This window comes from Hyla sarda, chromosome 8, assembly GCF_029499605.1.
Source record: "Hyla sarda isolate aHylSar1 chromosome 8, aHylSar1.hap1, whole genome shotgun sequence".
Taxonomy (NCBI): Eukaryota; Metazoa; Chordata; class Amphibia; order Anura; family Hylidae; genus Hyla; species Hyla sarda.
The window spans coordinates 54,044,835-54,067,964 of record NC_079196.1 but is presented as its reverse complement, the minus strand read 5'-3'; the positions used below and the strand labels follow the sequence as shown (position 1 = coordinate 54,067,964).

The 23,130-nt window shown below is 46.4% G+C and overlaps 2 protein-coding genes and 1 long non-coding RNA gene across 7 annotated transcripts in view; 1 reads left to right on the top strand and 2 right to left on the bottom strand.

The window, feature by feature from the left end:
• The window catches only part of METAP1D (methionyl aminopeptidase type 1D, mitochondrial), a 179,843-nt gene extending 176,308 nt beyond the window's left edge, over positions 1-3,535 (bottom strand). For 2 of the 4 annotated variants that reach the window (XM_056536115.1, XM_056536119.1), the window contains exon 1: positions 3,334-3,535. In XM_056536115.1, coding sequence (XP_056392090.1) covers positions 3,334-3,457 — 124 coding nt within the window. In that variant the 5' untranslated portion in view covers positions 3,458-3,535. The remainder of the gene's footprint in view (positions 1-3,333) is intronic. The other 2 variants (XM_056536118.1, XM_056536114.1) reach the window with 2 other exon arrangements.
• LOC130285030 (uncharacterized) overlaps positions 1-23,130 on the top strand; it is a 101,011-nt gene that overhangs the window by 56,994 nt on the left and 20,887 nt on the right. The gene's annotated exons all lie outside the window — the stretch shown is intronic.
• HAT1 (histone acetyltransferase 1) overlaps positions 15,243-23,130 on the bottom strand; it is an 84,824-nt gene continuing 76,936 nt past the window's right edge. For both annotated transcript variants that reach the window (XM_056536113.1, XM_056536112.1), the window contains exons 10-11: positions 18,139-18,255; positions 15,243-15,895 (exon numbers count right to left, since the gene is read on the bottom strand). In XM_056536113.1, coding sequence (XP_056392088.1) covers positions 15,728-15,895; positions 18,139-18,255 — 285 coding nt within the window. In that variant the 3' untranslated portion in view covers positions 15,243-15,727. The remainder of the gene's footprint in view (positions 15,896-18,138; positions 18,256-23,130) is intronic.

Genomic DNA, 23,130 nt, shown 5'->3' with positions numbered 1-23,130 from the left:
GTCATCACGTTTATGCTGCCTGAACCAGGAGTCTTCAAGGCGATCTCCAGTGGCTTCTGCCTCCCCCGCTTTATTTGATTGATAGATCTCCTCCTATATCCAAACAGGGGAGAGATCTATCAACCTAGAAGGTCAGAAGGAAGCAGATGGGGACCACTCCAATGACTTGTGGTTCAGGCAGCATGAAAGCTATGACATATTCCAACTAATACTAAATCACTGGGGGATTAACTCCAGGAAGCCCCCCCCCCCCCAACAACAAGAGATTTGAAGAGGCCACTGTGCTCGTACAAGAGCCACAGCCTTTTCATTGTTTACAAGCTCTCTATCTAGGATAGGCCATACATTTTATGTGTACCCTCTTCTATTTCTAGGGTAAATTCACACGTACATAAGCAGCTGCTCACTAATTTAAAGTGGCCACGTTTGTGGCTGCCTGTTCAAGATCAGCAGCACGGGGTGCAGCCATAAATCAGTGAGCAGCGGTGGCTGCCGGGGCTGATGAGTGATGCCCCTGACGTCTCATCGAGGAGCGGAGTGGGAGGAAGTTATTTGTGAGTGCCATCAAGCCCCTGCACCTGCCAGCGGGGACACAGGCCAGGTGAGAAATGTAGTGGCACAGTGGGGAATCAGAGGAAGGAGGAGAAAAGGGGGTAAGAGGGTGATGTGGCACAGAGGGTGATAAAGAGGGGAACTGAATTGGCATAGGGAGTGAAAAGGGGGGGGAATTGAAAGAGTACAGGGGGAGAATTGAAATGGCATAGGGGAGAACTGAAAGGGCACAGGGGGTGGGATAAAAGGGGATTTAAATGATACAGGGGTGGATCAAGGGGGTAATGATGTGGCACAAGGGGGGGGTGAGGTTGTACAGGAAAGAAACAAGGGGGAATGATGTGGCACAGGGGGGGGGGGTGATGTTGTACAGGAAAGAAACAAGGGGGAATGATGTGGCACAGGGGGGGGAGTGAGGTGGTACAGGAAAGAATCAATGGGGAATGATGTGGCACAGGTTGTGATAAATAGGGGAATGAAATGGCACAGGGGTGATAAAGGGTGTGTTGAAATGGCACAGTGAGGTAGCAGCCACACTTCTAATACTGAAACTGGTTACTGGTATCACATGCGTCGTAGGACACACAACGTGATGCATGCAAATGGCGGTATAGCAAGGAGCGTGTCAACAAACTATGCATGTGTAAAAATGGGTGTCACCAACATAAAAAGTTTGGAAAGCTCTGCTCTAAATTAGATTTGGTGGGCGGCATGGCAGCATAATGCACTTCCGCCCACTCTCCTCTCCCCCCGGCTGCAACTCTGTGGGCCTCAGGGGTGAGACCGGGTGCAATCTAAACTATTTTACACATCTGGGCAAAAGTTATTTCAAATGACAGTGATGCTTTAAAGAAACACTCCATGTTTTTGGATTACAGACCTGTTATCCAGACAGATTTCTAAACGAGCACCATAGTGGGAACTACAACATTTTCACACATATTCTGAGGTAGAATATGCAGGAAAATACACCACATACCCTTAGATGGAGATCTATCAAAACCTGTCCAGAGGAAAAGTTTCTGAGTAGCCCATAGCAACCAATCAGATCGCTTCTTTCATTTTGAAAAAGCCTCTGAAGAATGAAAGAAGCGATCTGATTGGTTGCCAAGTGCAACTCAGCAACTTTTCCCCTTAACAGGTTTTGGTAAATCTTCCCCTTAGAACAGTGTTTGCCAAGAAGGGTGCCTCCAGCTGTTGCAAAAACAGCCTTTTGCTGTCCAGACGCGATGGGAGTTTTGAAACAGCTGGAGGCACGCTAGTTGGGAATCACTGCCTTTAGAGCTTACACACAAAGCTGAGCAGTAGGTACAGACCTAGGACAGCCACATATCATGAAAGCTATACTGTCCTTTAGTATAAAGCTGTACATTCTCCATATTGTTTCTGCATGCGCTGTAGTGACCGCAATGCGTGTTAGTCATGCGCTGTATGACCGCAATGCGTTTTCGTTATTTTTTTCGGTGGGATTTGAAAAGAGTCCAACATAGTAAGTAAAGAGTAAACACGTAAAGAGTGTGGGTGCTGTATTATGGCTCCATATAAATTACAGGCATATATACACCAACTCTTAGCAAACAATAGTAAAAAAAATTACATTATTAATTTTTATTCTAATAAAACTTAAATGGACACTGTCAGATACAAAAACTTTTGATATGTTGAAAAGCATGTATAACCAATAGGTTTTGCCATTGCTTTCATTAGAAAATGTTCTGTATTTCATATTGAAAAATCCAGTCAAACAACTGCCCCCCCCCCGCCTGCTTGGACACATACTAGTCCTGCTGTGTCCGTGCGTCATGGACACACTTCCATGATTGACAGCTGTGAGTGCAGGGCTCACACCTGGAGGAAAAATCCTCCCACTGTCAGCTTGTGTCCCGCTACTGTCAGTGAGGACAAGCTGGGAGTTGTAGTTTTGCTAATTCTAGGGGAGATGTGAGCAGACAGCATGCTGAGGGAGGGGGCGGAGACCTGCACAGTGAGGCCACGCCCCCTCCCTTTGAGAGTTATTCAGACTAGTGAGCTAAATTAAAAGTTTAATAAATAAATAAATAAAGGTGCTAGACACATAAAAATTAGATGTACATGGTCAGGATTAGGTACTGAGTGATATATTTAAAAAAAATAATTTTGTGCGAACTGACAGGAATACTTTAAGAAAAAAAAACAGAAAGAAAGAAAATTGGGTGAGATTTATCAAAACCTGTCCAGAGGAAAAGTTACTGAGTTGCCCCTAGCAACCAGATTGCTTCTTTCATCTTTGAAAAGGCCTCTAAAAATAAAAAATGAAAGAAGCAATCTGATTGGTTGCTATCAGCAACATTTCCTCTGGACAGGTTTTGATAAATCTTCCCCATTGTGTGTAAAAAAAAAAAAATAAAAAAAAAAATTTCTTCATATCCGAACAATAAGATTAGATAAATATGTGCAATATAAGTAATAACAATCTCAATCTATTGCAAAACTACAACTCCCATCATGCCCAGACAGCCGAAGATGGGAATTGTAGTTTTGCCCACGGTTGATAGATGTGCAAAAGAAAACTCAAGACCATAGAGATTTTATTTCTAAAACTCTTTTGGACAGCTAGTCTGAACGTCCACCAGCGCCACCCCAGCGGAGAACGGTGTGTATTGCAGTTGCGCAGCACATTTCTAATAATAAACCACGTGGTTACGGTAACAATTGTCGCGTGACATGTTTACTTTGCAAGCCGCGGTGTGAGGTCAGATCTCGGGTCTTGCAGGACAGAGCACCGAGCACTCCTCCTCTTACCTCCACGCTGCACGCAGCAGAGTACTCTAAGCGCAGGCATCCCGAAGGTGACGTCCGCTCCTATAGCGTCACGTGATCCACGTTCGAGCTTTCCCATTGGCTGATGCTTACTGGCGGAAGCCATATTGGACTCCGTGGATAGTCCCAGAGAAGGGAAACGTGACGCCTAGCGACGGCACCGTGTGTGAGCCAAACTACCACAAATCTCGAAGTTAAATTTATAGTTATTATACTGTACTATGGTCATGTTATAGTCAAAATCTATACATGTGTGCTATGCAATCTTAGTGGATTTAGCACTATTAACTGTAAAATACTTTTCTTCAACCACGTTTTGGTCTCCGCTTCTGTTACAGAACGTTTAATTTTGCTATATGTAGAAACTTCCATCAACTGGGCTATTTTGTAGGCCAAAATGAAAGTATAGATTACGGCCCGGGTTGTTTTTACATAATGTAAGTCAATGGGAAATGGATGGTATACATTAGCAATGTATACTTTTTTTTCTCCTAAAAAAGGTATATGTTAGGCCCCTTTCACTCTGCCGTACTGCTCTTTTTTTTTTTAAAGTGCCTTTGACGTCCAACACAACTCATTTACTATCATGGGGTTCCGTCGGGCGCCGTTTTTCTTTAACAGGAGTAGCAGGAGTAAAAGACGTTGCATGATGTATTTTTTCTCCCGCTATTCTTCCCTCTTTCCCTGATGGGCGTTGCACTGCACTGAAAGAAGCCTTAAGTGGAAACAAAAATGCTGTGTGAATGTTGATTTAGTTCTTTATTAAGCACTTAAGGACGCAGGGCTTCTAAGCCCCCATTTCCAAGTCCTCAAGGAATCAGGGCGTACAGGTATGCCCTGCGTTTCTTCGGTCCCCGACACTCACCGGGCGGGGACCAGACCAGGATGCCTGCTGAAATTGTTCAGTAGGCACCCCGTGCAACCCCCCCATGTCGGCAATCACCTCCGGCGATTCCGGGTCATATGGGTCTCCGGTGACCCGGAAAATAAGGGGGATCGGGCTGTCCAAGACACCCCTGATCTGCCTGAAGGGAAAAGAGGGAGGTGGCAGAGGTGTCTTCCCTCCTATCTCTGCTATTGGTCAGTCAGAAGTGACCGACCAATAGCAGATCGGGGGCGGGGTTGGGGGGGGGGGTTATAGTTTGGTTCCCCTGTGAGGTGTTTTTTTGCGCCCCCGTAGATCCATGCGTCCGCTCCTCCCCCAGCTCTCCAAACATTTCCGAAGCTAGAACTGGGGGAGGGCAGAGCAAGGGGAGAGAGAAGGTCCACGCCCCCTCCCTCATCTCCCCTCCCTGAGCTCAGCTGCTCGGCTGGACGCAGATCTCTACAGCACGCCCCCTCTCTGAGGACATAGATCGCCACGGCAGGTCCCTCCCTTATCTCCCCGAGCTGAGGACGTAAATCTCCACGGCAGGTCCCCTCCCTCATCTCCCCTCCCTGAGGACATAGAGCAGTGCTCCCAATGAGATCTATGTGTAAAGGGGGACATACTGTACGGGCTAAAGGGGGACATACTGTACGGGCTAAAGGGGGACATACTGCTGTCCCCCTTTAGCCCGTGCAGTATGTTCCCCTTTAGCCCGTACAGTATGTCCCCCTTTACACATAGAGCTCATTGGGAGCACTGCTCTATGTCCTCAGCTCGGGGAGATGAGGGAGGGACCTGCCGTGGAGATTTACGTCCTCAGCTCGGGGAAATGAGGGAGGGACCTGCCGTGGCGATCTATGTCCTCAGGGAGGGGGCGTGCCGTAGAGATCAGCGTCCAGCCGAGCAGCCGAGCTCAGGGAGGGGAGATGAGGGAGGGGGCGTGGACCTTCTCTCTCCCCTTGCTCTGCCCTCCCCCAGTTCTAGCTTTGGAAATGTTCGGAGAGCTGGGGGAGGAGCGGACGCATGGATCTACGGGGGCGCAAAAAAACACCTCACACCCCCACTCTGCTCATCCACGGTAGTCAGGGCAGAGCGGGGAACCGTGATGTGACCGGCGGTCACTTACCGGCGCAGGGTGGCGATGATGTGCTCCCTGGTGCAGACTACAGAAGCCGGTGAGTTGTTGCCTAGCAACATCTGGAGGGCTACAGTTTGAGAAAACTAGAGTGGTCTCTAAATTGTAGCCCTCCAGATGTTGCAAAACTACAAATCCCAGCATGCCCAAACAGCTGTCTGGGCATGCTAGGATTTGTAGTTTTGCAACATCTGGAGGTCTACAGTTTGGAGGTCACTGTGCAGTGGTCTCTAAACTGTGGCCCTCTAGATCTTGCAAAACTACAACTCCCAGCATACACGAACAGCCATCGGCTGTCTCGCCATGCTGGGAATTGTAGTTGCGTACCACCAGCTGTTGTATAACTACATCTCCCAGCATGCCCTTCGGCGATCAGTGCATGATGGGAGTTGTAGTTTTGCAACAGCTGGAGGTTTGACCCTAATGTGAATGTACAGGGTACATTCACACGGGCGGGTTTACAGTGAGTTTCCTGCTTCAAGTTTGAGCTGCAGCAAATTTTCCGCCGCAGCGCAAACTCCTAGCGGGAAACTCACCGTAAACCTCCACCCGTGTGAATATACCCTAAAAAAAACTCCACTACACAAAATAAAGGGTAAAACACTACATATACACCACCTTACACTAAAAAACTTATCATACGGCAGTGTTTCCAAAATAGAACCTCCAGCTGTTACAAACAACAACTTAAGCCACTGACTGTCCAGGCATGCTGGGAGTTTAGCAACAGCTGGAGGCACCCTGTTTGGGAATCACTGGCATAGAATACCCCTATGTCCACCCCTATGCAATCCCTAATTTAGTCCTCCAATGCGCATGGCGCTCTCTCACTTCAGAGCCCCGTCGTATTTCAAGGAAACAGTTTAGGGCCACATATGGGGTATCTCCGTACTCGGGAGCAATTGCGTGACAGATTTTGGGGAGCTTTTTCTCCTTTTACCCCTTATGAAAAGGAAAAGTTGGGGTCTACACCAGCCTGTTAGTGTACAAAAATAAAACAATTTACACTAACATGCTGGTGTTGCCCCATACTTTTTATTTTCACAAGAGGCAAAAGGAAAAAAAGACCCCCAAAATTTGTAACGCAATTTCTCCTGAGTACAGAAATACCCCATATGTGGACGTCAAATGCTCTGCGTGTGCAACATATCAAAAGTTTTTTTTATCTGACAGTGCCTATTTAAGGGGTTAATGCTTTGGAAAGAGAGTATGCAAACAGTTTGTATTATTTAGGTGTGCGCTGGTCACCCGTTGATGGATCCCACGTAGCTCTCACACATACCCGTCATAGGCTCGAGTCGGTCCACTCCTCGCTGTCCGGCTGGCGGGAGTACGATCACAGCGGGCCCGGGGAGGGAGAGGTCAGATGGTGCACGTCCGTAGCTGGAGGCTGGAAGTTGATGATGACGTAGTAAGTGGCGATCTTTCACCGACTTGCGGAGCGCATTAGGTGCGATCTAGTACATGCGGCTGTTCTTGATGTGGTAGTGTACTCTCAATACTGCCTAGACGCGTTTTGAGACCCTCTTGGTCTCTTTTTCAATAGCTGATATCACCATCTGACCTCTCCCTCCCCAGGCCCGCCGTGATCGTACTCCCGCCAGCCGGACTACGACGGGCAAGTGAGAGAGCTACTCATGGGTGAGCAGCGAGTGCAGCGCACACCTAAATACTACAAACTGTTTGCATACTACCTTCCCACAGCATTAAGGAAAGGCGCATAGCGCCGACATCGCATCAGTCTTCACAGAAGACATTAACCTACTGTGCAAAGCGCCATATGACTATTCCTTTTACAGGCATTTCTATCTCAGGGTACAAATTACCCAGGAACTTCTTTCCCACAGACATCAGAATTAAATATTGATATATTGGGCCTCATTTACTAAGAGTGTGGGGTTTATACTAGTGGGAAAAGTTGTTTCAGACTTGCAGGATTCCTCTCTATTTACTATTGGGAAAAGTCGAAAACATTTTCTGACCAGTTTTCTCTAGGTGGATATTTCCAGCCATTTATCCACAGGATTTTCTGTGAATTCAATAGTAAATCAGTCAATCAGTTGTGAAACCACGCCCCCTTTTGGGGTGGTCACGCCCCTTTTTGGCTTTTCACAATGTACAATATCGGGTTTGTCGGCACTCTGCACCAACATAACCAGACAAAAACTGGTCCGTTTCAGTTTAGTAAATGAGGCCCATTATCTTGGTAATCTTTACCCTATAATCGTGATAAATATACTGTGCAAATATACTAAGACATGATAAATATATTGTATACTTTTTCCTATAAATGCGCAAACTGCAACACTGTCTGCTACAACGTGCACACATACTGCTAGTTAGCACCTTACTTTTTGCGCCAATTACATATATCTCCACAACACATGAGCTAATAAACCGGCCGCACATACATTTGTACTCTCTTATTTTACATTGTTCTTTTTATTCTAATTTTTGTTTATCAACCTTTTAAAAAGCTTTTACTATAGAGTGCCTTGTGGGTGGTCTGCATGGGCCCTGTGGACACCACACATATAGCACAAATCTATATATATGTATTTTAACAATAATCACAATTATTATTAATATTCAAATATTTCTCAGTATTTATTACTTATTCCTTACACTTCTTACAGAACCTTCTCTTTCTTTTTATATTATTGAGGTTGTATAGCAGGGGTGTCAAACTCAAATTCATTGGGGGCCGCATCAGCAGTTTGGTCACCCTCAAAGGGCCGGTTGTATCTGTAGGACCCCCCCCCCCACATACCGTATATGCCGACGTATAAGACGACTGGGTGTATAAAACGACCCCCAACTTTTAAAGTTAAAATGTAGAGTTTGGGATATACTCGACATATAAGACTATCCCTCCTACCGCAATGTACAGTACCTTGTAGTTCCCCCCCACATTAGGTAGGCAGCATGTTCCCCCACATTAGGTTGGCAGTATAGTTTCCCCCACATTGGGTAGGCAGCATGTTCCCCCACATTAGTTGGCAGCATGTTCCCTCACATTAGGTTGGCAGTATAGTTCCCCTCACATTAGGTTGGCAGTATAGTTCCCCCCACATTAGGTTGGCAGTATAGTTCCCCCCACATTAGGTAGGCAGCATGTTCCCCCACATTAGGTTGGCAGTATAGTTCCCCCCACATTAGGTTGGCAGTATAGTTCCCCCCACATTAGGTAGGCAGCATGTTCCCCCACATTAGTAGGCAGCATGTTCCCCCACATTAGGTTGGCAGTATAGTTTCCCCCACATTAGGTAGGCAGCATGTTCCCCCACATTAGTTGGCAGTACAGTTCCCCCCACATTAGGTTGGCAGCATGTTCCCCCACATTAGGTTGGCAGTATAGTGCCCCCCCCACATTAGGTAGGCAGCATGTTCCCCCACATTAGTTGCCAGCATGTTCCCCCACATTAGTTGGCAGTATAGTTCCCCCCACTTTAGGTTGGCAGCACCACCACCCCTCCCTCCCCACAGACATACAGCCTCCAGCCATATACAGTGTATGACTGGAGGCTGTATGTATGTGTGCTGCCCCCACTGTGATCCGGTCCCCGCTCCTCCGCCCCGGGGTCACATCTACTGCTATGGCCTATGGACCATAGCAGTAGGTGCCAGGACCGGTCGAGCGGTGACCGGAACGCTGAAGATTATAACGCGCCGCCGGTCACTTACCAGGGCCTGCGCGCGTCCTCCTGCGATGATCCTGCCATCCTCCTGTTCCTCCATGGTTGTACGCACGGGACGTCACTGACGTACAACCATAGAGGCGGAGGACCAGGAGGACCGAAGGAGGATTGCCGCGCATGCGCTGAAGAGGCGGCTTTCTTTAAAAAAAAAAAAGCGAGATTAAGGGTGAAGGCTGGCGGCGGGCCACATGACGAGATCCCGCGGGCCGGGTGTTTGACACCCCTGTTGTATAGGGTACACAACCTTCTACCTGTGCTTGTTAGAATGTATTTTCAATATCTGTTTGAGCTACCTACTCCCCTATTATTTAAATAAGAGATATAATTAACATGACCAAGTGTCATCAAAATATCTCCAACCGTTTGGAAGTTATGCAGTAATATACATTTCCCAAAGACTTGTATGGGACTTTAAACAAAAACCCAGACCCTTGCAAATGGGGGTGGGTAAGGGTTAAATCACCTATCCTTTGTTTGTAGTTGACATATAAGTAACATGTGTGCCAAGTTTCATGTTAATATCTTTAGCTGTTTGGAAGTGATGCTGGAACTTACACACACATACACACATACACACACACACACACACACACACAGAGTGTTGCAGTCATGGCCGTAAATGTTTACACCCCTGTTTTTCTATACACATGTTTATTCCCTTTGTGTGTATTGGAACTGAACCAAAAAAAGAGGGGGAAAAAAGCAAATTGGACATAATGTCACCAAACTCCAAAAATGGTCTGGACAAAATTATTGGCACCCTTTCAAAATTGTGGAAAAATAAGATTCTTTCAAGCATGTGATGATCCTTTAAACTCACCTGGGGCAAGTAACAGGTGTGGGCAATATAAAAATCACACTTGAAAGCAGATAAAAAGGAGAGAAAAATAGAGAAAAAGTTTTTGCATTGTGTGTCTGTGTGTGAGCCACACTAAGCATGGACAACAGAAAGAAGGAGAAGAGAACTGTCTGAGGACTTGAGAACAAAATTGTGGAAAAATATCAACAATCTCAAGATTACAAGTCCATCTCCAGAGATCTAGATTTGCCTTTGTCCACAGTGCGCAACATTATCAAGAAGTTTGCAACCCATGGCACTGTAGCTAATCTCCCTGGGCGTGGACGGAAGAGAAAAATTTATGTAAGGTGTCAACGCAGGATAGTCCAGATGGTGGATAAGCAGCCCCAAACAAGTTCCAAAGATATTCAAGCTGTCCTGCAGGCTCAGGGAGCATCAGTGTCAGCGCCAACCATCCATCGACATTTAAATGAAATGAAACGCTATGGCAGGAGACCCAGGAGGACCCCACTGCTGACACAGACATAAAAAAATCACTTGACTTGAGTAAGTCAAAATCCTTCTGGAATTTGGGGACAGAAGAAACCAAGATAGAACCAAGCAGGGTTTATTTGTGCCTTTTTTGCGCCTTCTGGTTTACACATTTCTGCTGATTTTGAGTTGCAATCCACTGATTTTGGCAATACACATGATAAGGAAGGGATTTATGAACTTCACCTTTTTGTGAAAAGGCGCAAAGCTACTGAAAAGTCTCTAAAACTACACCAGCCCAGACTTAGCTTAGCTTTTTGGTGTATGTGAAGAGAGAAATTTCAGAAAATGTGACCTGCACAAAATTTATCAAATGCTCTGTGATTATTTAATACAATTTTTTGCTCCTACACATTACCAGAACACAAAAAAAGGTGCAAAAAATGCTTCACTTACACCTACAATGATAAATGCCGGTGTGAGGTGAGATTTCCGAACCCATGCAAAAGTCGAACTGCGAGGTCAGAGTCCGAGGTCGCACAGATAATTAAGCCCCTTAGGTTCGGAAATCTCACCTAACACCCCTCCCGGAGGATAGAGGACGTAGCTCTGCAGTAGACCAGAAGACACAGCAGGGGGAGAGCGAGGACGTACACAGCTCCCTCCCCTCCCCCTGCTGTGTATTCTGAGGACCTAATGTACCAGGGGAGGTTGCAAGTTTGCACGGGGAAAATACAGAGCAGGGGGAGGGGAGAGAAGACGTACGTGCACAGCTCCTCACCTCCCCCTGCTCTGTCTTGGGAGGACATAAGTTTGCACGGTGAGGTCGGACATACTGCCCATCCTCCGTGAGGTGAGATTTCCGAACCTAAGGGGCGTGGCTTAATCATCTGTGCGACCTCGGGCTCTGCCCTCGCTCCTCCCCGTTCTGGCTTAGGAAAATATGGTGGAGGTTCGGTTTTCCGATAGACAACCCTCTTAGTCCTTTTCCTCTCACCTCCCTCCCTCCCCCCCTCCTCTGTTCCTTCGTAGTCCCATACTTTTCTATCTTTCTCCCCCTTCTTGTGATGTCCTGTTCATGCTAGTCTCGTCTATGTGATGTCTTGTTTTTCTTTGTTCCGATTGACCCTTCTCACGGTCCTTTAATGGACCAACTTGGGTGCCTTTACTACTATTTATGGGCTGATTGCCACTGAGTATTGCATGCAAGGTATTCCCGTAGTTATTGCTTAGTCGTATTACTTTACACTTGGTCATCCCTTGTATCGACTTTCTTTTCTCTTTGATTTTTGCTTTATGTATGCATATATTATCGGCAACCTTGTTTTTGTATGTAAAAACTTTAAATAAAAATTTGTTGAAATCAGTTGAAAAAAAAAAAATGGTGGAAGTTCAATAAAGTTTTGTGGTTGTTTTGCTGCCTCTGGGTGCCTTGAATGTGTGCAAGGCATCATGCAATCTGAGGATTACCAACAGATTTTGGGTCGCACTGTACAGCCGTGTCAGAGAGCCATCTTGACCCAAAACGCGTTGGTGTTTCTGTGTGCTCCATGTGATCGTCTAATAAAGCTCCTGTTTGACTTTATCCTGCGCTGGACATTTCCTTTGCTAGTGTCAGAGAGCTGGGTTTGCATCCAAGATCTTGGGTGTTCCAGAAGGACAATGACCACAAATATACGTAAAAAAACACCCAGAAATGGTCGGCAACAAAGCGCTGGAGAGTTCTGAAGTGGCCAGCAATGAGTCCAGATCTAAATCCCATTGAACACCTATGGAGAGATCTTAAAATTGCTGTTGGGAAAAGGCGCCCTTCCAATAAGAGAGACCTGGAGCAGTTTGCAATGGAAGAGTGGTCAAACATTCCGGCTAAGAGGTGTAAGAAGCTTATTGATGGTTATAGGAAGCCACTGATTTCCGTTATTTTTTCCAAAGGGTGTGCAACCAAATATTAATTTAAGGGTGCCAATAATTTTGCCAGCCAATTTTTGGAGTTTGGTGTGACATTATGTCCAATTTGCTTTTTTCCTCCCTTCTTTGGTTTAGTTCCAATACAGACAAAGGGAATAAACATGTGTATAGCAAAACATGTGTTACTACATCCTTTTCTATGACAAATACTTAATTTTCCTGAAAAACTTCAGGGGTGCCAACATTTAACATCCTCCAGCTGTCTTGTAAGCTGTTCAGGATGCTGCGGCGATCCCGAACAGCTCCCTGAGCTAACCGGCATGGTTTCACTTTCATTTTAGACACGGCGTTCTAAAGGGTTAATAGCACGCGGCACCGCAATCAATCCCGCGCGCTATTAGCCACGGGTCCCGGCCGTTGTTAGAGGCCGAGCCCGACCCGCTATGACGCGGGGCCACGCCATGCCCCCCCCCCTTATAGAACGGGAGCGGACTCAGGATGTACAGGTACGCCCTGGGTCCTTAACAGGTTAAAAAAAACTGTTCATGCACACCTGACTTTTCAGTGATTCCTGTACCAGTGATTCCTGTACCATGGCAACAAAATAAAAACACCATTGGAATTAGGGCCTCCAAATATATATATATATATATATATATGTGTGGTCTATTCACACGTACCATATCTTGCGCATATTTGATGCACAGGATTTGATGCTGCAGATTTCAATGTAAACTGAATGTCTGAATACAGCTTCAAATCCTATGCATCAAATATGTGCAGGATACTTTGGGCCAGATTTATCAAAGAATGCCTACGGTAGAGCTATTTTCCCACATTTATTTGAAAAATGCTCTATAAGCAAATGATAAATCTCCCCTGTGACTCTAATGGATATTACTAAAGTAGCCATCATATGGGTTTAAATTTAAGATTAGACATGAGCTACGGCTATGTTCACATGGAAGAATATCCACAATTCTACACAAATTCCATTCAGCAAAGCTTGCTGAGCAGAATTGGGGAATTTCGCCAGAATTCTAGTCAAATTGCAGCAGAACTCTGTGTTTTCTAAACACAGAATTTTGCCGAAATTCAAGCCCCATTGCCGGTGGTAACTTACAGGTTAAATAAAAACACACTGCACTGGTGTGCATTTAAAAATAAATATCCAAAAATGCTTATTACTGGCAGATGCCTGCTGGTGTTTATATGCACACAGAGGTATCAAAAGCAATGGCTTTTTTCAAGTGGTCCAAAATTTGCCCATAGAACTTTAGTTTCAACCCATAGGCCCAGATTTATCAAAGAACGTCTACGGTAGAGCTATTTTCCCACATTTATTTGGGTGGTGGGTTTGACTAGCGTGCATCTTATTTTTCAAGAAGGTGCAGCAGGATGATGAGTTTTGCGCAGCTCTTCTGTGGTAGGAAAAGCTCTACCACATACACTTCTTCTAGAGGCTTGTGAGGAGGGAAGTAGACACTTTCCCGGGTCCTGAATTTGGCAGGTTAGGTGTTTTTACTTAATTTCACAGAGCTGCCGGGACATTTTTACTTGCATTTTAGACGCTACAATCAAATTTGATTGTGGTGTCTAAGGGGTTAAAGCCGGGTATCATCGTGATCGTTGATGTCTGGCATAAGAGATGGGTCCTGGTGGCAGATAGCAGCCAGAACTGTCCAGCTATGACCCGCTCTCCGCTCCTGAGCACGTCTCATAGAAGGGGAGTGGGACGCTGTCAAACAGAAGAGGTTAAAGGTTGAAATTATTCTCACGCCTACTGGTAGGTGGTGTAGCTTTGCGCCTAAAAAAGTACTTTTGGGCACAAAATAGCAACTTTTGACAAAAGTCGCAGATGATAAATAAGTGACCACTGCATGGTGAAAAAGAAAAAATTTCTACGGGTCGGCAAAAAGAGTAAAACTGTCCATATCAAAAGGTGCATAAAAAAAAGTCTCAAAATATGCTGCTTGCGCCTGAACTGCGCCTAAACATAGACAAAAAAAAAAATGCTCTAAAAGCAATGATAAATCTCCCCCTGTATGTGTGAGTACACCCACGTAGCGCTAACACATCGTATTTTATGATGCTCAAAATGGACTGCGTAGCGGGAAATACGCTGTGTATTCTGCTATGAGCATATACACACACAGGGCTACCGGCCGCCACTCCTTTGTGTTCAGTGAGGCTTGGGGGCGGGGCCCTGCGTCAGTCATTCTGGCGCAGGGCCCCACCCCCAAACCTCACTGAACACACAAGGATGCCGCCAGGGTAATCATGTGTATGCTTATTGCAGAATATTTAGCGTATTTCCCGCTGTTCAGCACAGTTTGCAGTGTGAAATATTCTGTGTAAGCGTTACGTAGGACCATACCATTAAAAGAAAAAAAAAAAAAAAAAAACTTTTATACTGACCTTAAAGGGGTACTCAGGTGGAAAACTTTTTTTTTTTTTAAATCAACTGGTGCCAGAAAGTTAAACAGATTTGTAAATCACTTCTATTAAAAATTCTTAATCCTTCCAGTACTTATTAGCTGCTGTTTACTACACAGGAAATTCTTTTCTTTTGGGTTTTCTTTCCTGTCACGACCACAGTACTCTCTGCTGTCACCTCTGTCCATTTTAGGAACTGTCCAGAGCAGGATAGGTTTGCTATGGGGATTTTCTCCTGTTTTGGACAGTTCCTGACATGGACAGAGGTGTCAGCAGAGAGCAATGTGGTCGTGACCGAAAAGAAATCCAAAAAGAAGAGAACTTTCTCTGTAGTATACAGCCGCTAATAAGTACTGGAAGAATTAAGATTTTTTAATAGAAGTGATTTACAAATCTGTTTACCTTTCTGGAGCCAGTTGATTTAAATAAAAAAATAAATAAAAAAAAAGGTTTTCCACTAGAGTACACCTTTAAGTCCTCCTTATAATGGAATTTCCATGGTTTCTCTTTTACAGACACATGTAACAAAACGGTTGATCTACATTACTATATAAATAAATACTACACAACTTTTTACAATATTTTTTTTATTTGTAAGTGCAACTGGATAACTACATAACCTAGTTAAACATTCTAGAAAAAAAAACCTGCTGAAGTAAACAACAAAGTAGTATGTAGGTCATATACCTGGGGGTCGAGGTTGGACTATGTACATATTTTAGTTGAAAAAGAAGTGATGAGCAGAGACACTTTTTCTTTTATAGCTTCCCATATACTGTGCCTACAGACCTGTTACACCTTCAAGGCACACAACCAATAATACAGGTCAACTACAAGTTGTGCATTAAACCAGTAAAGTGCCAGGTTTAATATTCTGCTAATGCAATCAATGAAAGTGCTGCCTCCAGAAACGGCATCAAAACATTACAGGTCAATGCTGAAGTGCAGAGATTTACACGTTCTAGTAACATATCAATGTGGGCTTTATTCAGAGCTGGCAACACTGGAAACGGCTAAAGTTATAATGTACATTTCCTGACTTTCTTAGGAACTTAAGTGCCTTATGCTTGGGCAAGTCTTTCCACTGTCCTCCTGTAGTCTGACACAAGCTCCTGGTAACTCTCCTCTAGCTGCTCATGTTGTGTCTTCAGGTCTATTTGATTCATCTGGTTGGTTAGCTCTTCTGGTTTTAAACATCGCCTCATCTTGGCCATCTCTCTCTGGTTTTTCTAGAAGTCAGAAATAAACTCTGATCAGACCAAAAACAAATCAAACGTTTACCACAGTGTAAGAAAAATATATATAATAAAACATATATAAAACACCAGGAAATGTGCACCCAAAAAAAGCCTCAAGGGCTCATTATGGCTTTACCCATATGTAGAAATAGCAAAGACAAATTCAGCTGTAAATAATCTAATGAAAACCTTTTGTTTCCCAAGAGAACTGCAGCATGACATGTAGAATTCTGTTAGATGCAAAGATGGCAAACCACCACAAAGTCACCATGTATGTTTATTATAAAAGGAAGTGTCCCTCCAACCGCTCACTCCCCTGATCCCCCATACACATGCATGCTTGGCTAAACTGAGAAAGCATCATGTGACGGCAGATTACCCCCTTGACAATTAAAGGAACCCAACATGCCCGATCTTGGTTGGAAATTCAGAAGCAGCAGAATCCCATTGCTGGCACAGTGCATACTACGGAACGATGGTCTTGTTTATTCTTTAGGCGGGATCCATGTCACAGACATTGATGTCTATGGGGACACACTAGGCCACGCTCGAAATTTAGGCTGTCCCGACCCTTTTTTTTTTTCTTTTTAAGTACTCACCAATACCAAATAATTTTTTTTTTTGTCATGAGACAGGGTGTTTTTTTATGGAGGGAAAAAAGGGTGTTTATTTTTTTTATTATTAGAGGAAGGGCTTTAGAAAATTTAGATTTAGATTTAGAAAATTTTCATTACCGTATATACTCGAGTATAAGCAGAGTTTTTCAGCACGATTTTTCGTGCTGAAAACACCCCCCCTCGGCTTATACTCGAGTGAACTCTCCACCCGCAGTGGTCTTCAACCTGCGGACCTCCAGAGGTTTCAAAACTACAACTCCGAGCAAGCCCAGGCAGCCATCGGCTGTCCGGGCTTGCTGGGAGTTGTAGTTTTGAAACCTCCGGAGGTCCGCAGGTTGAAGACCACTGCGGCCTTCGACATCATCCAGCCCCCTCTCACCCCCTTTAGTTCTGTACTCACCTCCGCTCGGCGCTGGTCCGGTGCTGCAGGGCTGTCCGGAGAGGAGGTGGTCCGGTGGGATAGTGGTTCCGGGCTGCTATCTTCACCGGGGAGGCCTCTTCTAAGCGCTTCGGGCCCGGCCCCAGAATAGTCACGTTGCCTTGACAATGACGCAGAGGTACGTTCATTGCCAACGTACTTCTGCGTCATTGTCAAGGCAACGCCTCTATTCCGGGCCGGAAGCGCGGAGAAGAGGCGCCCCCAGTGAAGATAGCAGCCCGGAACCACTATCCCACCGGACCACCTCCTCTCCGGACAGCCCTGCAGCACCGGACCAGCGCCGAGCGGAGGTGAGTACTGTACATAACTAAAGGGGGTGAGAGGGGGCTGGATGATGCCGAAGGCCGCAGTGGTCTTCAACCTGCGGACCTCCGGAGGTTTCAAAACTACAACTCCCAGCAAGCCCGGACAGCCGATGGCTGCCCGGGCTTGCTGGGAGTTGTAGTTTTGAAACCTCTGGAGGTCCGCAGGTTGAATACCACCGAGGGCGGATGATGAGGATGATGAAGGGGGGGGGATGATAAGAGGATGATGAAGGGGGGGTGTGGGATGATGAAGGGGGGTGGGGATGATGAAGGGGGGTGTGTGGGATGATGACAAGGGGATGATGAAGGGGGGTGTGTGGGATGATTACAAGGGGATGATGAAGGGGGGTGTGTGGGATGATTACAAGGGGATGATGAAGGGGGTGGGGATGATGACAAGGGGATGATGAAGGGGGGTGGGGATGATGAAGGGGGGTGGGGATGATGACAAGGGGGGTGATGAAGGGGGGGATGTGTGGGATGATGACAGGTGATGATGATGAGGGTCTGGATGATGACAGGCGGTGATGATGATGAGGATGTTAATGACGGGTCTGGATGATGACAGGGGGGGATGATGTATTTCCCACCCTAGGCTTATACTCGAGTCAATAACTTTTCCTGGGATTTTGGGTTGAAATTAGGGGTCTCAGCTTATACTCGGGTCGGCTTATACTCGAGTATATACGGTAATTTTTTTTTATTTTTTTTTTAGCATGTTATTGGGATTCCAGACTGTCCATATAATTTCAATGAACGGTTCAGTTCAGCATTAACCAAGATACCAAACATTTAGGCACTAACTTGTAGTACAGCTCAAATTAGTATCACATGTCAGTAATCTGAGGACACAGACAGAAACTGCAGCTATACCTTATAGGGGCCAACAAGTCTCCTTTTGACTTCTAGTCTGTAAGCTCGGGATTTCTCAGGATCACTCATGTCAGTTGCACGAAGTCGAAGAATTTCATAAACGCGTCTTGCATGTTGCTAATGGAAAAAAGAGAATCAACAGTAACATTACTTTTAGCTTTGAGCAATAAGAAAAAAAACGAATATAAAAAAAAACATAACACACACACATATAATTTATATATATATATATATATATATATATATATATATATATATATATAATTTATAGACACACAAGGTAAGTTGTTTTTTCTCCCCAAGTACAAGTTCTCTATCACCAAGTGCATAAAAAAAAAAAGTGCAGTGTGCCACACATTTTAGTGCACAAGGATGCAGCCTATCACAATCCCTCTCCAAAAGAAGATGGGCCCCCACAAACTTTCCCCAACCCTACTGGATAGAAGGCAAATGAAAGATGTGGTGACTGATGGCCACTGTTCAATGAAGCTTAGGGGGACCAGGTTTTGCTCCTGGCTTCCAGACGAGTTGCTTTCCCAGTTTCCATCAAGGAGCCATAAGTCTAGGTTGGCATCCTAAGACAGGATTGTAGGTGGGTAAGGAACCTGATCGCTACATATATGTACCCCACTGAGACCCCTTCAGGGGGACTTTCCAGAAAGGCTTTGCACCCTGGTAAGATCTCAATAACAAACAAACATGGATAGTGAATATACAGCAACATAAAGAAATGTGTGCAGTGAACACAGCTAAGCCATTCAGCTGGAAACTATCCATTATTCCACCCTTAAATTAGAGAGAGCAAACATGGGTGGGGCACTCAAAACTGTTAAACGTGCAATGTGCTATCCCTCAGTAGACCCAGGTCAACTACAGGTAGCCATTGGGCAAACCTGCATACATCTAGAACAGTGTTTCCCAACCAGTGTGCCTCCAGCTGTTGCAAAACTACAACTCCCAGCATGCTCGGACAGCCAAAGGTTGTCCGGGCATGCTGTGAGTTGAAGTTTTGCAACAGCTGGAGGCACTCTGGTTGGGAAAACTGTTCTAGAATACAACCTCCCTCTGTATTATGTACCCGTTTCTGACCAATGGCCCCGATCCTAGCCACTGATAAGAATGAATACTACAATGGATCTTAGTCAAAATGTGCAAGTGTACAATTATTATTTTTATTATATATTATTATTATAATAAATAAATACATACACAAATACAGTGGGGATCAAAAGTTTGGGCACCCCAGGTAAAAATTTGTATTAATGTGCATAAAGAAGCCAAGGAAAGATGGAAAATCTCCAAAAGGCATCAAATTACAGATTAGACATTCTTATAATATGTCAACAAAAGTTAGATTTTATTTCCATCATTTACACTTTCAAAATAACAGAAAACAAAAAAAAGGAGATTTTTTTTTAGCACTTACCGTAAAATCTCTTTCTCGAAGGATCCATTGGGGGACACAGACCGTGGGTGTATGCTGCTGTCTCTAGGAGGTGTGTGACACTATGGCAACAAAAACAGTTGGCTCCTCCCAGCAGGATATACCCACCTTCAGGCTCTGAGCTAATCAGTTTAAGTTCCAGAGCAATAGGAGGAGACTAACAGGTCAAGAAAAACCCCAAACTGTCCGAGAACTAGAAGAAAAAACATAACTGAACACACCCTCGGACAGAGAACCAAGGAAAATCCCAAAAGGGTGGGAGCTGTGTCCCCCAATGGATCCTTCGAGAATTAGATTTTACGGTAAGTGTTAAAAAATCTAATTTTCTCTATCGGCTCCATTGGGGGACACAGAGGTACCAAAGCCGTCCCTTGGGTGGGCAGGTAAGCAGTCAGGCAGACGGCCGTTCCACAGCCGCCTGCAACACTTTATGGCCCAGACTAGTATCAGCCGATGCGAAGGTATGAACTCTGTAGAACCTCGAGAAAGTGTGCAAAGACAACCAGGTAGCCGCCCTGCAAATCTGCGAGGCAGAGGCTCTATTCTGGAGAACCCAGGATGCCCCAACAGAACGGGTAAAATGAGCCACAACCATGAAAGGAGGAATCTTCCCCTTACAGCGATAGGCCTCCGAAATGGCAGACCGAATCCACCGAGAAATGGTGGCCTTGGAAGCAGGTTGTTCCTTGCGACGACCTTCCGTAATGACGAAAAAGGAATCACACTGACGAAACTAAGAAGTGATGGAGAGAGAAGACCGAACAGCCCGAACTACATCCTGCTTGTGTAGTAAGCGCTCCTTAGGATGAGAAGGAGAAGAACAAAAAGACGGGAGGACAATGTCCTCATTGAGATGAAAGGCCGAAACCACCTTAGGCAAAAAGGAGGGATCTGGCCGGAAAACAACCTTGTCTTGGTAGATCACCAGAAACGGAGAACGGCAGGAGAGAGCCGAGAAGGTTACCGGGGAGAAGTCTTGAGCTTCACACCAATGAAAATAAGACCGCCAAGTACAGTGGTAAATTCTTGCAGAGGAGGGCTTACGAGCCTTGAGCATGGTGTGAATGACTTGGGAAGAGAACCCGCGGGCCCTCAAAACCGGTCTCAACCGCCATGCCGTCAAATGCTGCGACTGTAAATTGGGGTGGCAAAGAGGACCCTGAGAGAGCAGGTCCGGACGGAGCGGAAGGCGCAGTGGAGTGTCGTCCAGGAGCCTGACTACGTCGGCGTACCACGACCTTCGGGGCCAATCTGGAGCTACCAGAATGGCAGGGACGTCCTCTGCCTTGAGCTTCCTCAGCACCCTGGGAAGGAGCGGAAGAGGAGGGAACAGATAGGGTAGGGCAAACCCCGCCCAAGGAATCACTAGGGCATCCACGGCCAGAGCCTGAGGGTCCCAGGACTTGGACACAAAAGGAAGGATCTTCCGATTGTGCCGGGACGCGAAGAGGTCCACGTCCGGAATGCCCTAGAGGTCGCAGAGTTGTGCGAAGACCTCTGGATGTAGAGACCACTCACTGGGGTCGGGCGAGGACCAACTTAGCAAGTTTGCTTCCCAGTTGAGCACCCCCGGAATGTGAATCGCCGAAATTGCTGGAACCTTGCTCTCCGCCCAGGTGAGAATCTTGGTCACCTCAGCCATGGCTGCCGAGCTGAGAGTGCCGCCCTGTCGATTTATGTACGCCACGGCCGTGGCGTTGTCCGACTGAACACGGACAGGACGGGACTGAAGACGGGACTCCCAATGAAGACAAAGAAGAATCGCCCATAATTCTAATATGTTTATCGGAATAAGGGTCTCCTGGGGAGACCAGAGTACCTGAACTGTCCAATCCCTGAACACGCCGCCCCAGCCCGACAGGCTGGCATCCATTGTAACAATCTGCCAGTGAAGGGGAAGAAACAACCGCCCTTGGAGAAGAAAGGGGGAGCGGAACCACCAGAGCAGAGACTGACTGACCCTGCGAGGGAGAACAATTTGACGATCGAGGGACAGAGGAGACCTCTTCCATTGGGAAAGAATCGCCAGTTGAAGGGGACGGTAATGAAACTGGGCAAAGGGTACGGCCTCCATAGTTGCCACCATCCGACCCAGGACTTCCATACAAGTGCGGATGGAGACTGATACCCGGGACCGAAAGGAGTGGACCCCCGACCGGAGCGCCAGACGTTTGTCCGGCAGAAGACAAATCCGGGCTGAGGCCGTGTAGAAATTAAAGTCCCAGGAAGGTTAGAGACTGGGTAGGGCGGAGGACTGACTTGTCCCAGTTGACCATCCACCCGAAGCGAGTCAGAATGTGGAGAGTGACGTCCAGATTCTCCAGAGTCTGGGCTCTGGTTGAAGCCTTGATGAGAAGGTCGTCCAGATAGGGTATCACCGAGATTCCCCTTGACCGTAACAGGCCAATCACTGGAGCAAGGATCTTTGTAAAGACCCGAGGAGCCGTGGCTAGACTGAAGGGGTCTAGCATCCTTGATGTTCACTGATGAAAGGAACTCCCATTGTTGCAGGGACGCCACCACCAAACGGAGAGATTCCATTTGGAAGTGGCGGATGAGAAGGTGATGGTTGAGACACTTGAGGTCCAAAATTGGACGCACAGAACCGTCCTTCTTGGGAACCACTAAAAGATTTGAATAGAAACCCCGAAACCGTTCCCCTGGAGGAACGGGAACAATAATCCCCTGAAGAAGCAGAGACTGGAGAGCCGTTCGAAATTGCTTCACCAGAGGAGGAGACCGGGGGGCCCGGGAGCTTTAAAAAAAAATTAAAAAATTAAAAAAAGCGATCCCTCGGGAGGGAGGCTAATTCGATCTGGTAACTGTTGGACACCACATCCCTGACCCAAGAGTCCTAAATGTGAGAGGTCCAAATGTCTCGAAAAAACAAGAGACGACCTCCCACCCGAGAAGAAACCGCAGGTCGGGGCTTAGCACGATGAAAGGATACCCCTGGATTGACATCCGAAGATGGGTCCTCTAACTGAAAGGTGTCTCTTAGGGCTGTCACCAAAGAGTTCACCGTTGCAATTGAGTCCGGGCGGTCCTCTGAGTCAGATGCCGGCTCGGAAGCCTCGTCCACCAGGGGAATGAGAATGAGTAGAGGCAGTCCTGGAGGGGGGCGACCCTGACCGAGTACGCGGCTCTGGCGTGGCAGAGCGGCGACTCCGAGAACATCCTCTAGAGGAACGACGTTTGTGCCCAGATGACCAGGGGGGGGGGGGGGGGGGGACACCCACGAGGGGAACACTCACATCTATCTGAAGACTCAATGGAAGAGTCAGAAGAGGCACCCCTAGGACGCTTGTGAGAGCGTGAAGTATGTGGAGACAAGGAACGGGCCCTTCCAGAGGTCCTGCGCAGGGAAGACCCCTTCAAGGCGGACACCACTTCCCGGGAGGCCTCAGCCACCGAACGGGAGACTTTGGTTAAGTCAGCCATACACTGGGACTAGGAAGAAACCCAGGCTGGAGGAGCGGCTGAACCCACCGGGACCGAAGGGTCTGGGGGAGCAGGCAGGGCAAGTGGGCTCAGCAGAGCCAGACATC